This window comes from Lethenteron reissneri, chromosome 51 (assembly GCF_015708825.2).
Source record: "Lethenteron reissneri isolate LAM-NWPU_2019-01 chromosome 51, ASM1570882v1, whole genome shotgun sequence".
Lineage (NCBI taxonomy): Eukaryota > Metazoa > Chordata > Hyperoartia > Petromyzontiformes > Petromyzontidae > Lethenteron > Lethenteron reissneri.
This window is the reverse complement of record NC_083829.1, coordinates 9,503,550-9,521,060: the sequence shown is the minus strand read 5'-3', so window position 1 is coordinate 9,521,060 and position 17,511 is coordinate 9,503,550. Positions and strand designations below refer to the sequence as shown.

The 17,511-nt window shown below is 48.3% G+C and overlaps 1 protein-coding gene across 6 annotated transcripts in view; it reads right to left on the bottom strand.

The window, feature by feature from the left end:
* The window catches only part of LOC133355387 (ankyrin repeat domain-containing protein 26-like), a 69,694-nt gene extending 56,924 nt beyond the window's left edge, over positions 1-12,770 (bottom strand). For 2 of the 6 annotated variants that reach the window (XM_061572648.1, XM_061572645.1), the window contains exons 1-4: positions 11,929-12,381; positions 5,200-5,578; positions 2,964-3,081; positions 711-884 (exon numbers count right to left, since the gene is read on the bottom strand). In XM_061572648.1, the coding sequence (XP_061428632.1) occupies positions 711-884; positions 2,964-3,081; positions 5,200-5,399 (492 nt within the window). In that variant the 5' untranslated portion in view covers positions 5,400-5,578; positions 11,929-12,381. Of the gene's footprint in view, positions 1-710; positions 885-2,963; positions 3,082-5,199; positions 5,579-11,613; positions 11,690-11,928; positions 12,382-12,752 lie in introns of those variants that run through there. The other 4 variants (XM_061572647.1, XM_061572649.1, XM_061572651.1 and 1 more) reach the window with 4 other exon arrangements.
* Positions 12,771-17,511: the final 4,741 nt, after the last annotated feature.

Sequence of the window (17,511 nt, the reverse complement as noted above, 5' to 3'; positions counted from 1 at the left end):
ATAGCAAGCCGCGAGCCTTACACGGCCACCAACGCCGGGTCACGTTTCACATCCGCTCACGTCAAAAGGCGGGCGCCGGTGGCGGCTACGTGCGTGACCTGTAATCCAGCACCGCGGAGCCAACAAGGGTCGGTGGATCGAACGAACATCGGGAAACTCCTTTCCCGTGGGCGTCAAGGAGCCAGCCATACCCTGGCTCGCCAACAGAAGGCGGTATAGCAGAGGTCGCAACTGGGTACCCGATACCCGTACCCTACCCGATACCCGGCTACCCGTACCCGATTGCAACACAAGCAACCGTCGTCAGATAGAACTAAATTTGAGAGAGACAAAACACAGACACGGAGACACACAAGACACACAAGCAGAGAGAGACAACACAGAGACACACAGAGAGAGACGCAAAACATAGACACACAGAGACCCAATGCCTCTGTGTCGAGGCCTTAAATAGAGAGAGAGAGAGAAAGTGAAAACTCCTATAATTAGCATTTTTTTCATGGATTATTTTTTTCACGGATCATTGAAGTCGACAGTCAACTTCTGCGTGACTTTAAACTCCCAAAAATGTGCGATACACCGCGATGGAGCAAAAAACATTTAATTACAGATTGTTGGATGATTTTTTCCCTTTCTTCTTTTTCTCCTTTTGCAAGCGTGCCGCGGATTTACAGCATCCGCGGAGTTAGCTCCCGGATGGGACAGAGTACCTTGTTCTCGGCGTCGATGTGAGCATTGTGCCGGAGCAGCAGCTGAGCGATAGGGCAGCTGGGTATGAGCGCCGCCTGGTGCAGAGCCGTGAGGCCATTGGAGTCCACGAGGGTGGGGTCGGCCTTGTGCTCCAGCAGGGCCTTCACACACGCCTCCTGCTGGCACTGCACGGCCTATGGGCCACGCGCAGGACAAACCGGACGACGAGCGAACGCACAAAAGACAAAGATCCCCCGTGTAGCCCGTAACGGGCGTTTGGGGCAAGTGCAGTTTACGAGCAGCACTGTGGCACACGAGGGGGTGGAAGGCCAGCACCACGCCCGGTGGCCTTTGTCTCGCGAGCGGCGATGTTTACACGCCGTACCGGGTACTGGTTTGAGGCTGAGTCGACCATGAGGAGCCATAATCATCATTGGTGTTGGACGTGAGCAGGAATCGAACTGGGGTCACCTGGTTCGTACTAGAGCGTGTTGACAACTGAATGACTGCTCCCACTGTGCGTGTTCGCGAGCATACAGGCACACACACCAACAGGTACGCACACACATACATAGGTACACGGGCACAGAGGCACATACACAGGTACGCGCACACACAGAGGTACGCACAGACAAAGACACCCCTTATTGTCTTAGCAGACTGTTGGGGCAAGTGCTGTTAGCGAGCACCTATGAAGGCCGGTATGGTACACGAGGGGGTGGGTGGCCAACACCACGCCCGACCACCTCTGTCTCCCCAGTGGCGATGTTTGCTACACACCGCTACACCAGGTACTCGTTTGAGGCCGAGTCGACCTATGGGAGGCCCAGGACCGGTTCAGATAATCGTCACTGGTGTTGGCTGTGAGCGGGAATCAAACTCGGGTCGCCGGGTTCATAGCATGGCGCGCTAACCGCTGCGCCACCGCTCCCCCAAAGACGCACACATAAACACACAGGCACCAGCAGTCAAGTGGCGCATGTGTAATACCGTTGACGACTCTTGACGCCGGAGTTGGAGGCACACGGGTTTATTTCACAGCACAACAGTGGGCATATAACACTCGAGGGGGTATCGGCCCCCTCACCCGGCTAGCTGGGAATACACACGCTAGCTACCCTAGCCTGCCTCTTAGTCCTCCACTAACGGGCTAGGGGAGGCTATCTGGCCCGACACTGGTAAGTCGGGCCCGGTACCCGGAGTCCCAGACCTGCTCTGACAAGAGCACCGGCTCTGGCTCTCGGAACCACGCCGCTGGCTCGATCCTGTTCAGCCCTGATAAGGACGTCGAACTAGGGGAGTCCAGGGCTCTAGCTAAGATGTCTTCAGTCTTCTCGTTAGCTTAACATTTCCCCCCGAGCCCTCTGACACATCCCCTTTTATACTCAACCCCCGCTAAGGAGTGGGGCCCCGGGCTGCCCGGTGCGGACGTCGTTGAGAGCACCCCCCGTGCACTCACGTAGCCCCTCCCACTGTGTTTGTTTCCCATAAGCTGCCATGCATAACGGCTCTCTCTCTAACACCCCTACACATGGATAAGCAACACTTCTGCTGAAAGGAAAATGTCGCTATAATTTACGATGCACGCCGAGGAGTATGGACAGAAGTTGCCATTGAGAAACTTGATATGACCAATAGCGGGTTGACGTGGATTAGAGTACAAACAAGAACGAGTGTCAAACGGAGAGACGTGCAACACATCGCCCCGTCTTACCAAACGCATTTAGACAATGGCTTTGCGTGCCGTCAATTAACGGCCCGGGACCATGACCTTGCTAACATTGTGAGAGCATCGCCGCTACTCCGTTGCAAGACTGAGATTTGGGTCTCAGGCGTCAGCTGTGCGCTACCGCTTTACTGCCTACCACGGGGTGTGAGGTTTTTAAATCCTTTATATTAAGTTCGCTTGCTTGCTTGCTTACGACCGTGCAAATCTTTCGGTCGTTTTTTAACCCACTTCCCGTGATCCAATCGAGCTGACATTTTCCACACAGACTCGTTGTGCGTGACAATTAATGTTCGTGAAATTTTTTTCAAAAATGTTACACTTTTTATGACAAAAATATTATATTTAATTACCAATTGCTTAATGGTGCAATGCAATCATCTGACCCATAGGTGGCAGCCATCTCAAGCCAGAGGACAAGAGGACTCTAGCCGCCACGCATATAAAGGATTTATTGTGAAAAACTTTGTTTTTACGGGTTATACTTGTTACACAGTTGAAGGGCCCCAATGTTTTAATGAATGCATTACCCTACAACAATTCTCACCTTCATCAATGGAGAGCGGTTGTCATTGTCGCATAAATTCAGCTTCACAAAGTTGTTTTGCAGGAGGAAAAACACGACGTCTGAATGTCCATTGGCGCAGGCCAGATGCAAGGGTGTTCTGAAAATAGAAAATTAATTTAATTTAGCAGCTTCGCAATAAAATAATAACAACCTTAAAGGTATTACGTCTCAAAAAATCGTGTTGCTGTGAGTAATCTGATTTCACTTTCTTCACGTAGAAAGAAACAGTCAGCTAGACATACACATCATGCGATCTCCTATGATATTAGGTTTTTCCCCTTTCTTTCTGGCAATGCAAACTATGAGAGTATGATTTCTGTTTGCATTCTGACCACAAGCATCGTGGTTAATGCAGACATGATTCCTTGTAAAATGTTTCAGTTTGGTGTTTAAACATCTTAACACCAGTTTTGTTGCCAGAAAAAATGGGACGAAACTATTATCATATTTTGGTACTGGCAAAGGAGATTCCATGATGTAGATGCTCACCCCGAGCTCTCATTACTCTGATAATGCATTGTTTTTGGGCTGTACGCCTTTTGGCGTCCTCTGGTCTAACACCGTTTGAGACGAGGCTCAAAAGAAAGCTGTCTCTGGTGTGGACCAATCAGTTTCAAGGACAATGCATATATTATCAGAGTATGTTTTTTGTTTGCATTCTGACCACAAGTATTGTGGTTAATGCAGACATGATTCCTTGTAAAAGTTTTCAGTTTGGTGTTTTAACATCTTAACACAACTGTTTTGTTGCCAGAAAAAAGGGGGAAAACCTACTATCATTAGAGATACACATGTTTAATAGAAGGTAAACAATTTACTGTGGTTTTACACGAGGTCATGGAGCCTTACTACATTTTACTTTGATTAATCATTGATTTTGGGGTTAGGCCACGTAATGAATCTGGCCAAATTTCAGTCACAAGATCCACCACCACTTGACATGGCTAAAAAAATTGTCACTTGTATGAGCGTCTGATGTGCCAATGTTTCAGCTGACGTATTTTCTAAAAAAAAATAGTTTTGCAGGCACAGATAACCTCCAAGCCAAAGAATCTGCCCAGTTAACCCGGGAGTTAACCATAACTTTTGTTTTAATATTATCTATACTCTTTGGGTCTTTCGGTAAAGTCACGTAGATATACATTTTTTTTTAAATTCACGACGTTTCGATCGCAACACAAGCAATCGTCCTCAGGTGAAAAAATATAGCCAAGATTTAACATTATCTATTTTTGTAACGTATTTTTCAAAGTAAGCTCCAGTTCAGTAAAATTATAGATTCATTTGTATAGCACAGTGCTACTGAGTATTAACAATTACGGTCACCGGTTGACTCAAGAGAGTTCGCTAAATTATTGGATCTACTTCAAGTGTTGTTGAAAGGTATGAATAATATTTAGTATTAACAAATCACTCCCCTTTAATTAAATATTTTCCATTGCCTTGCGTTTCTAGTACATATCATTGTAAGAGAATCAATATTTTTGCTAATGGTCATGTGAGTTTGGATTAATTTTAATTATAAACGATTCACAATGAACTTCAGTGCACTATATCATCCCCCGAAAATATACCTGTCGTAGAATTAAATCCCGCTCATGTGGCAAAGCCATTGTAACTATTATATATGTATTTTACGCTGCACGTATTTCCGTTGGACACAAAGCAAATCGAACAAAGATGTTCACTGCATCATGCGCTTTCATATGCACATCTGCAGCCGTCTGGAACGCTCTTCCTTCCGATATCAGGAAGCCACTGGGGCAACGCGCTTTTAAATCTAGATTGAAAACACAGTTCTTTAGAACTGCTTTTAGTGTTTAGTTTGTTGTCATTCCCGCGCACCTCCGATTAGCGCGGTTGGCTACGTACGGTGCGAAAGAAATTCAACATATGTACGTACGTACAAATGTGAACGGTGAGGGCGGAGGCGTGATGGTACCTGTTCTTATTCTTAGGTTTTTTCGGTAAAGTCACGTAGGTAAAAATTAAAATTAATAAAAGTTAAATAAAAAATAAAAATCACGACGTTTCGGAGGCAACACAAGCTTCCGTCTTCAGGTGGAACCGTCACAGCACGATTGCTGAAACGTCGTGATTTTTATTTTTTATTTTACTTTCATTAATAAAAATTTTTACCTATGTGACTTTACCGAAAAAACCCAAGAATATGAATCCTTGCAGTCACGAAAGCTTCACATCTAGAATTAGGTACCTGTTCTGTTTGTCGAGCTGGTTCACGTCACCCTTCTTGAGCAGCCGTTTCAGTTTCTCGAGCTCCCCCGAAGCGGCAGCCTTGTGCAGTTTCCCCAAGTCCTTGTCCTTGAGCTCGTACCGAGAAATCACGCTGCCCGTCTCGGACGCGGACGGCGAAAGCCCCTTCTTTCGCTTCCCAAGTCCAAAGATTTTCTTCATGCTGACGGCCTCCGTACGCCTGCCTCGAGTAGCATGCAGAGGCACCGCGTGAGCCACTCGTGGCCACCGCTGGCACTGATCGAGCTAGAGCGCCAGGTCCTCACAGCCAAGGGCATCCCTCATGCCCCGTCAGTGGTGAGCCACTAGCATGCGGGCATGATTCTTCCACGGTTTCAGCCCTGCAAGGCACGGATGGTAAAGGGGCACATTTAGGTGATGTGATTAAAGATGCACAAAAAATGTAGTACTCTACAATCAAGTGGATAAAATACAGTTTGCATTTCAGATGGACATTCACAAGGCACTACATTAAGGATTTACACGCACATACAATGCAAACACACGCGCGGCAATGCAATATTTGCACAATTCGTTGGTGCCGCTAAGTTTGCAGTAGCGCAAAAGCACGAATAACAAAACAAACTCGACACATTCGTCGAAAACAACGCGGCCTTAAAAGGAAAACTAAAATATACAACAGTCGACGCTTGCGTCTTTTCAAATGCAACGTGTTGTCGAGGAGTGCCACTGCCCAGAAACGTCGCCCGTTGTTTACTTTTCAATTTAAAAGCCACGGTGTGTTTTGGACAAACGTGTTGAGTTTTTACTTTTCAACAGCTATACAGAACTGAATTACAAACAACACAATTCAGCCACATTTACGTCAAAATCCCGGCCCGCGTAACAATTCATTCGAGCGATCGCCGTTAAGGTACCGATGGCCGCAACTAAAAGTGTCACAAGTAGCTTATAGCTAGCGCCGCGCTCAAATCACTCTTAACAGATTACCGAACACTGCGGCCACCAAGAAGATTACGGTAAATATCTACCGTCAGATAATCCCGTAGGCTGATTGAAAGGTACGTCTAACATTGGTGCTGCACGGCTACATATTTACCAAGAATGATGACGCTGCGTGCCATAACGACTCAACTTATTTACAAATCATTCGGTGAGACTGCACAGTTGGCAGTGGTGCACAAACACACGTCACAAAAAAGCAGCATATTCATTAGTAGAAAATTGTTTATATTTTCCTTCTTTTGAGGCAATGTTTATTGACTCGTCATTAATTAATTGAGTGGGGACTTGTGTTTGTTTGTTCACGTGGCACAAAATAACAACAAATGTAATCATTCACTCCCAGAAGCCTATGTGGGTGAGATGTGCAACATGTGGTGAGAATGAGTTAATTATTGTTCTAATTGACTTCGAATTTTAATGCCAATGGTCGTTGAGACTTTAGGGAACCTGCACTAGAATTTACACCACAATCCCCTCTCCTCACCATCACCTCTTCACCACTGCCCCCCAAACACAGTCTTACATACTCACCACAATCACCTGTCCTCACCACCACATCCTCACCACCACATCCTCACCACCGCTCCCACACATGCTCACACAACAGTCTCACATACTCAGTTTAACACGTAGGCTTTCGCGACCAGTATTATTCATAATAAAGATTTTTGGGTTAAATCGCGTTATTTATAAATGTGTCGCAAATTAGAAAATACGTAACTAAACGAATACAGCCCTACATCGGAAGGACATCTTCATTTATAAGAAATTCGGAACATCTTGTGAATGTGATTGAAGATATTAAACTTAACCCCAATGATATTCTGGTAAGTTTCGATGTAATTTCTCTGTTCACTAAGTTTCCAGTTAACGAGTCACTAAAATTACTTGATGCACTGGTAAAGAAGACAGGTTTACCAGAAGATATTCCAAAACTAGCTGACCATTGTCTAAATAAAAACTTATTTCTTGTGGAGAAGTGACTTCTTTAAACAAAAGTAAGAAGCAGCAATGGGCTCTCCTTTATCTCCGGCTATAGCAAATCTGTACGTGGAAAACTTTGAAACAAGAGCACTTGCCTCAAGTATATTAAAACCATCTTTTTTGGTTTAGATATGTCGATGACACTTTGGTTGTCTGGCCACATGGTAAAGATACACTAAATGCATTTTTAAATCATCTCAATGCGCAAAACCCAGTCAATCAGTTCACCATGGAAATGGAGGTGAACAACACACTCCCATTCCTGGATATTTTGCTTGGATGTGGTCAAAATGGCAAAATAACACACACATATGCCTATCTGAATGCAGATTCACATCATCACCCAGCTCAGAAATCCTCTCTCATCAAGACGCTCATACATCGGGCAAAGACAGTGTCAGATGGTGAAAGTCTAAGGAGAGAGATAAAACATGTTAAAGAAGCACTAAGACTGAATGGCTACAATAATGTTCAAATTAACAGAGCATTGAATGCCAAGTCGAGATTGAACAACAATACTGCTGAAAGTGATCAGATTATCAAAACAATTAAAATACCATATATCTCGGGAGTTACTAACAAATTAGCCCGTGTTTTGCAAAAGCCAAACATTAAAGTGAAATTTGGTATTATGCACAAAATTCAAAAACTAGTATCTTGTACTAAACATTAATCACCGAAGTGATCAACAGAAGGTGTATATCGGATCAATGGCTCATGCGGTAAGTGTTATATTGGACGGACGGCACGTAACATCAGCGTAAGACTAAAAGAACACCAAAGGAACATTAAATTCTCTCAAACACAGCTGTCAGCAGTGGCACAGCATGCTTGCCAACAAGGACATCCAATTGATTTTGATACCGTTGAAGTCTTATGCTAAACTAATTACAGTATTGCTGGCCAAGATTAGTGAATCAATTGAAATTAAGAATTCTAATAATTTTAATCGCTGTGATAGCTACAGACTCAGCGCAGCCTTGAAGCGTATTATTAAGTAATACACAACACATATTGCAATCACTTACAGGTGATTCACATGCTAAGTGGCTGATTATTGATCTCGAATCATGATGGGGTTCAACAACGATATTTAAGACCGGAAACACGTGGGATGGCTTCACCATTCTGGCAAATCGCCCGATGATGCTGGATGTAATGTCCAGCAAAACGTCGTACTACTCAAATGCTAAATGTTGTAGATGCCTTCTTCAAACACACCGGTGGGCTCAAGTAGTGAACTATTTGTCAACGTGACACATTTTGTTACCGATTGGCCGTGTCGGGTGGTGGAGGGTTACGACGCACAAATAACGCGATCTAACCCAGAAACCTTTTATATTACGAGTCTCACACTCGCCACAATCGCCTGTCCTCACCACCAACATCCTCACCACCACCACCACCACCATCCTCACCACCACCACCAACACCCTCACCACCACCACCACCACCAACATCCTCACCACCACCACCAACATCCTCACCACCACCACCAACACCCTCACCACCACCACCAACACCCTCACCACCACCAACACCCTCACCACCACCACCACCACCATCCTCACCACCACCAACATCCTCACCACCACCAACATCCTCACCACCACCACCCTCACCACCACCACCAACACCCTCGCCACCACCACCACCGACACCCTCACCACCACCACCACCAACACCCTCACCACCACCAACACCCTCACCACCACCACCACCAACACCCTCACCACCACCACCACCAACATCCTCACCACCACCACCATCCTCACCACCACCAACATCCTCACCACCACCACCACCAACATCCTCACCACCACCACCACCAACATCCTCACCACCACCACCAACATCCTCACCACCACCACCAACATCCTCACCACCACCACCAACATCCTCACCACCACCACCACTAACATCCTCACCACCACCACCACCAACATCCTCACCACCACCACCAACATCCTCACCACCACCACTAACATCCTCACCACCACCACCACCAACATCCTCACCACCACCACCACCACTAACACCCTCACCACCACCACCACCACTAACACCCTCACCACCACCATCCTCACCACCACCAACATCCTCACCACCACCAACATCCTCACCACCACCACCACTAACATCCTCACCACCACCACCAACATCCTCACCACCACCACCAACATCCTCACCACCACCACCACTAACATCCTCACCACCACCAACATCCTCACCACCACCACCACCATCCTCACCACACCACCAACATCCTCACCACCACCAACATCCTCACCACCACCACCAACATCCTCACCACCACCACCAACATCCTCACCACCACCACCAACACCCTCACCACCACCATCAACATCCTCACCACCACCATCAACATCCTCACCACCACCATCAACATCCTCACCACCACCAACAACATCCTCACCACCACCAACAACATCCTCACCACCACCACCAACACCCTCACCACCACCACCACTAACATCCTCACAACCACCACCACCAACATCCTCACCACCACCACCAACATCCTCACCACCACCACTAACATCCTCACCACCACCACTAACATCCTCACCACCACCACCATCCTCACCACCACCACCAACATCCTCACCACCACCACCACCAACATCCTCACCACCACCACCAACATCCTCACCACCACCACCAACATCCTCACCACCACCACCAACATCCTCACCACCACCACCACCACCAACATCCTCACCACCACCACCAACATCCTCACACCACCACCACCAACACCCTCACCACCACCATCACATCCTCACCACCACCATCAACATCCTCACCACCACCATCAACATCCTCACCACCACCAACAACATCCTCACCACCACCAACAACATCCTCACCACCACCAACAACATCCTCACCACCACCACCAACACCCTCACCACCACCACCACTAACATCCTCACCACCACCACCACCACCAACATCCTCACCACCACCACCAACATCCTCCCCACCACCACTAACATCCTCACCACCACCACCAACATCCTCACCACCACCACCACCATCCTCACCACCACCACCAACATCCTCACCACCACCACCAACATCCTCACCACCACCACCACCAACATCCTCACCACCACCACCACCAACATCCTCACCACCACCACCAACATCCTCACCACCACCACCAACATCCTCACCACCACCACTAACATCCTCACCACCACCACCACCAACATCCTCACCACCACCACCAACATCCTCACCACCACCACTAACACCCTCACCACCACCACCAACATCCTCACCACCACCACCACCACCCTCACCACCACCAACACCCTCACCACCACCCTCACCACCACCACCACCATCCTCACCACCACCACCACCACCCTCACCACCACCCTCACCACCACCACCACCCTCACCACCACCAACACCCTCACCACCACCCTCACCACCACCACCACCATCCTCACCACCACCACCACCACCACCCTCACCACCACACGATCACACAACGCGGCTCAAGGCAGCAATTGAACAAGAGGACCCTCCACTCCTCCGTCAAGTGGTTGGAGGCGCGCCAACATTTAAACCAAAGTTGTCGCCTAAAGTTCACAAAACAAAGGTGTGTGTGTGTGGAGGTGGGTGAGTCAATGACCGTGGTAGTTTAGTTGTTGTTCACTATTTACTCTCGCTGTGCATCGTAACGCATCCATGACGCGTTTAAGAATCTAATTATATTTTATTTACGCCAAACGCGCTCGCTAATTCTCGGGAGCGTACACGCCGACGGTTTCATTTAATGTTGTGGGTGTTAATAATGTTGTTGTATTAATAATGTTGTGGTGTTGTGGGTGTTAATAATGTTGTTGTATTAATAATGTTGTTGTATTAATAATGTTGTATTTATGTTGTTGGTATTAATAAGCGGGGGGGGGGGGGCAACAATAATTACGAGAAGCCGTGTCAAACGGAGACTACAACAGCAGCGACAACAACAATAACAGCAACAACCGGCAACAGCAACAGCTACAACATCAATAACAGCAGCAATATCAATAACAGCAGCAACAACAATAACAGCAGCAACATCAATAACAGCAGCAACAACAATAACAGCAGCAACATCAATAACAGCAGCAACAACAATAACAGCAGCAACATCAATAACAGCAGCAACAACAATAACAGCAGCAACAACAATAACAGCAGCAACAACAATAACAGCAGCAACAGCGAACAGCAACAACAATAACATCAATAACAACATCAATAACAGCAGCAATAGCAGCAACAATAACATCAACAACATCAACAACAACAACATCAACAACAGCAGCAACAACAACAGCAGCAGCAACAATAACAGCAGCAACAACAATATCAACAACGGCAACCATAGCAACAACAACCGAACCTCGACTCTGGCACCAATGATCCGTCTCTGCGGTTCCCACAACTGCCCGCACTGTACGTACAGTACTGCCCGCACTGTACGTACAGTGCGGGCAGTACTGCGATAAACACTGGGGGGGGGGGGCTGTCCCGTGACCTGTTCCTGCACCTAGCCTGGCACAGCAATGAACCGATGGCACCTGCAGGGTCTGTCCCGTGACCTGTTCCTGCACCTAGTCTGGCACCTGGGTCTGTCCCGTGACCTCCAGTCAGTGAGCTTTCCACACGTAACGTGACGGCCTCAAGGTGCACCTAGCCTGGCACATGCGCCACTTACTTGGTGGCGAACGTCGTCGGCTGCTGTTCTTGTTGTTGCTACAGTCCTACTGTACGTGTACAGTGCGTCCCGTACAGTTCGTTCAGTTACAATGCGTGTAGTGCTGTACAGTAGCCGGTACAGTGCGTGTAGTGCTGTACAGTAGCCGGTACAGTGCGTGTATTGTGTACAGTAGCCGGTACAGTGCGTGTAGTGCTATACACTACTACTACACTACTACTACCACTACTACACCCTAATACTACTACTACACACTCCTGCACTAGTGCAGCTGCTGCTACACTACATCACAGTAATGCTACTGCACTCAACGACATTGCTACTACTGCTGCACTACTGCAGATACTGCACTACAGTACTGCTACTACACTCGACTACTCCTCGACTCTTCGCTTGCTGCTGTGCATCGCGCTCCTCTCTCTCTCTCCCTGCTGCTGCTCCCCCTGCTGCTCCCCCTGCTGCTGCTGCTTCTCTCCCCCTGCTGCTGCTGCTCTCCCTGCTGCTGCTTCCCCCTGCTGCTTCTCTCCCCCTGCTGCTGCTTCCCCCCCCCCTGCTGCTGCTGCTCTCCCTGCTGCTTCTCTCCCCCTGCTGCTCTCCCTGCTGCTGCTTCCCCCTGCTGCTTCTCTCCCCCTGCTGCTGCTGCTCTCCCTGCTGCTGCTTCCCCCTGCTGCTTCTCTCCCCCTGCTGCTGCTGCTCTCCCTGCTGCTTCCCCCTGCTGCTTCTCTCCCCCTGCTGCTGCTGCTCTCCCTGCTGCTGCTTCCCCCTGCTGCTTCTCTCCCCCTGCTGCTTCTCTCTCCGTGGTTCCCGGCACGCGAGGCCGTTACCCCGCGTCGCGCGTGGATCGATGCGGGGGAATCGCCACAACGATTCGCGCCGAGAGAATCGCCGACACTGAGAATCGCGGCGCCGACTCTGAGGGGGGTGGGGGAGCGGCAGTGTCGCGGTGAGCCTCCCCCTAGGTCGACTCGGCCTCAAATGAGTAGCTGGTATAGCGGTGTGTAGTAAACGTCGCCACTGGGGAGACAAAGGCGGCCGGGCGTGGTGTTGGCCACCCACCCCCTCGTGTGCCGTGCCGGCCTTCATAGGTGCTGCTCGCTTCAGCTGTTAAGGCTACACGGGGGATCTTTATCTTTGGGGCCGTCCATAAATGACGTCACGTGATTTTGGACGATTTTTGACCCCCCCTCCCTTCGTCACACGGCGTCACAAAAAGTCAGACCCCCCCCCTCAAATATGACGTCACAAAGTAAGACCCCCCCCTCAAATATGACGTCACAAAGTCAGACCCCCCCCCCCTCAAATATGACGTCACAAAGTCAGACCCCCCCCCTCAAATATGACGTCACAAAGTCAGACCCCCCCCCTCAAATATGACGTCACAAAAAGTCAGACCCCCCCCCTCAAATATGACGTCACAAAGTCAGACCCCCCCCTCAAATATGACGTCACAAAGTCAGACCCCCCCCTCAAATATGACGTCACAAAGTCAGACCCCCCCCCCTCAAATATGACGTCACAAAGTCAGACCCCCCCCCCCTCAAATATGACGTCACAAAGCTCTGCCCCCTCCCCCCCTAAAATAAATAAAACATGCTTCAAATCGCTTTAAACTATTGTCATTGTAGTGCGTATTTAATGTGGCGCTGCACCTCTGATGTTGTCGGAGAAAACATTTATTAAAAAGTCTATTTAATTAAGTAGAGAACGTGTTGTCTGTATTCATTTAATGTTGCACATTTGATGTGACGTCACATTTCTCGCCGTACTAACTCGCACGTGTTCGGTGGGGGTGAGGGGCCATTTTTTAATCCTTTATATTAAATTTCGATTTAAAGCTTTCGTGACTGCAGGGATTCATCTTCTTGGTTCTTTCGGTAAAGTCACGTAGAAGGGAAGTAATAAAATAATAAAAATAAAACATAATAAAATAAAATAATTCTCACGACGTTTCGGCTACAACGCAAGCAGCCGTCTTCAAGTGAAGAATGAGACACTACCAAACACTACCAAACTAGGAGCTCCTAGTTTGGTAGTGTCTCATTCTTCACCTGAAGACGGCTGCTTGCGTTGTAGCCGAAACGTCGTGAGAATTATTTTATTTTATTGTTTTACCTTTATATTAAGTTCGCTTGCAAATCTTTCGGCCGTTTTTTAACCCACTTCCCGTGATCCAATCGAGCTGACATTTTCCACACAGACTCGTTGTGCGTGACAATTAATGTTCGTAAAAAAAATTTGCAAAATTTTACACTTTTTAGGACAAAAATATTATATTTAATTACCAATTGCTTAATGGTGCAATGCAATCATCTGACCCATAGGTGGCAGCCATCTCAAGCCAGAGGACGAGAAGACTCTAGCCGCCACGCATATAAAGGATTTATAGTGAAAAACTTTGTTTTTACGGGTTATACTTGTTCTTTCGTGTCGACACTGCGTGAGATAACATACGAAATCACAGCTCCCTTCAAGCATAATCTATCTTTTTTTCTCATTTCTATTACTCTTTTTTAAAAATACAGCGTACACATTAACCAATGTTTTATCACAGTAACAACAAAGTCCAGCCAATGTGTCTTTTTGCCCACAAACTTTCCTGATTGTGAGCAGGACTTTACGTCACAAACTATTATTACTTTGTTAACATTCATTTTTCACTGCCTCAAAGCTTCAACTTTATGGCGACACGTTAAAAAATGTCTTTAAGAACAGAGTACAGCTTATAGGGGAGTCAAGTGCATAAGTTTTTGCTGCCAAGCTTCTTCTGACTCACCCTGACACAGAACTACACTCAGGGTCCTCCTGTACCGCTGTGTGGGTGAGGCCTCAGGGCTGACTCACCCTGACACAGGACTAGACTCAGGGTCCTCCTACACCGCTGTGTGGGTGAGGCCTCAGGGCTGACTCACCCTGACACAGAACCACACTCAGGGTCCTCCTGTACCACTGTCTGGGGAGGCCTCAGGGCTGACTCACCCTGACACAGAACCACACTCAGGGTCCTCCTATACCACTGTCTGGGGAGGCCTCAGGGCTGACTCACCCTGACACAGAACCACACTCAGGGTCCTCCTGTACCACTGTCTGGGGAGGCCTCAGGGCTGACTCACCCTGACACAGAACCACACTCAGGGTCCTCCTGTACCACTGTCTGGGGAGGCCTCAGGGCTGACTCACCCTGACACAGAACCACACTCAGGGTCCTCCTATACCACTGTCTGGGGAGGCCTCAGGGCTGACTCACCCTGACACAGAACCACACTCAGGGTCCTCCTGTACCACTGTCTGGGGAGGCTCAGGGCTGACTCACCCTGACACAGAACCACACTCAGGGTCCTCCTGTACCACTGTCTGGGGAGGCCTCAGGGCTGACTCACCCTGACACAGAACTACACTCAGGGTCCTCCTGTACCATTGCCTGGGGAGGTACTGCCTCCGGGCTCACGTGCCCTAACACAGGGCTACACTCAGGGTCCTCCGGCTACGGGTGCCTAGGGGGAGGCTATTCTAGCTCGCCCTAGCCAGGGTGCGGGTTCCAAACACAGACCCACTGGACCTGGCCCTTACAAGGACGTCGGACCGGAGGTTCCCAGGGTCTCGCCACTGAGCCGCACAGAGTCCCGGCCCTGATGAGCACAGCGGGGCTAGAGGTCTCAGGGTCCTATCTAGCTGCTCTTGGCTTCGGTCTTCAACTGGTCCCGATCGGGTGGGGAGGTGCCTTTATACCCCTTGCCATCGAGGGGTGGGGCTGTGTGGGATCCCAGATCCCCCGCAGCCCCCCCCCCCCCAGCTGGGGGCGCCCAGGGGCTTAGTTGTGTGGGATCCTGAGCCCCCAGCAGCCCCTCCCCTCTTGGGCTGGCACTGCAGCCCCTCCCCTGGTGGTACAAGGTACTGCCCTAGATGGCCCCTGTCCACTATTGCAGGTAAGTGCGGCCCATCTACGGCGCTACACAAGCAACATGTACCTTGGCAATATTAAACTTTAGGTACATAGTTATTGGCGCCGTCGGCATCTTGTCACCCATCATTCTGCTCAGGAATCGCCATGTTGTTCTCACGCACAGTTATAAGTTTCGGAATGAGTTTTTAAGAAGAACAAAAAATTGTGTTGTCTTTATAAGAAAACTTTTTAAAATAATAAATAATCGATTAATGTCGTGCATTTTTCTTTTCACCTTTCTTATGGAGCCTTTCCGAAAAGCCTAAAGCTAACTTAAGGTTTCGATTTAAAGCTTTCGTGACTGCAGGGATTAATCTTCTTGGTTCTTTCGGTAAAGTCACGTAGAAGGGAAATAATAAAATAATAAAAATAAGGTTTTTCTAACAAATAGTACCTATGAGAAAATGAAATCCTGGGCAACGCCGGGTATATACGCTAGTATTGAACAATTTTTACGAGGTTAAATGTAAACAATAGTAACGGGTCTCTTACTGAGGGCACCCGCGGAGAAAATTTATGAAATTTCTATTGCGGGTTTCCAGAATCTTCCTCGGAGAGACGGTGCACGGGCTGATCCGTTTGCCGTTGATGGGGCGCTTCTTTTCGTCTGGTCTTCAGAGAAACAACAAGAGAGACTGAATTAGTTCTGGTGATAAGTACAATGTGGAGGTCCTTAACCTTTAATTGTGATGCTGCAAATATAATTCCCTGTCGGCGGTCGACTCAGCCTATCATCCCTCCAGGGTCGATACAATTGATAACGGTTTGTGAGACAGCACAAGTAGTTGTGTGGAAAGGATGGCTCCCAAATATAAAAGTGAAATTCCCACTCGATTCTGGGCCACCAGATGAAATGAGGATCACCTGATGTGGATGGTACATTGTTATACAAGCATATAAGCTTAATAGATTCCTCACTTAACGACCCACAGTTTGTGTTGAGGGCTGTTCTGTAACACATTCCTGCGGAGGGAGCTGGTAGGAACGTTGGGTTGCTCGGTCAATGGCCAGGGTCAACGGTGGCGTGGTGTATTCCGCAAATATGGCCGACTGAGGGCGGGCACAAGCCGGCGTGAGTAGGTTAAACGTTGAGTTTTATAAGGGCACCACGGGGTGACCAGCCCCTCCCTACCCAGCCCCACCCCTCCCACCCCCCACCCTCCCCACCCAGCCCCTCTCCACCCTCCACACCCAGCCCCCCCACCCAGCCCCTCCCCACTCTCCCCTCTCCACCCAGCCCCACCCCTCCCATTTTTGGATGCACGACAGACGGACGGACACAATAATCCCCTGTGGGCTGGTGTAACCAGGAGGTTCCTACCAGTATAACATGGTTATATTATGGTAGAACTGCACCGTGCTGATTTAGAATACGGTTCCATCTGGCACACATTTTTAATCATACTTGGTTCTGTTGAAATTTAAAAAATGTGATGTCCAGAATACCATGTAATGCACACGTCCTCTGTTAGATTGCAAATCTCTACGGGTTTTCCAAATATATACCGTGCTACCTAAACATAACTGTTCATGTTTATTTTTTCATATCTTGTTACTGCCACAGTAAATCAAGATGTACTGGTAGTACAGTGAGGGAAAAAAGTATTTGATCCCCTGCTGATTTTTACATTTGCCCACTGACA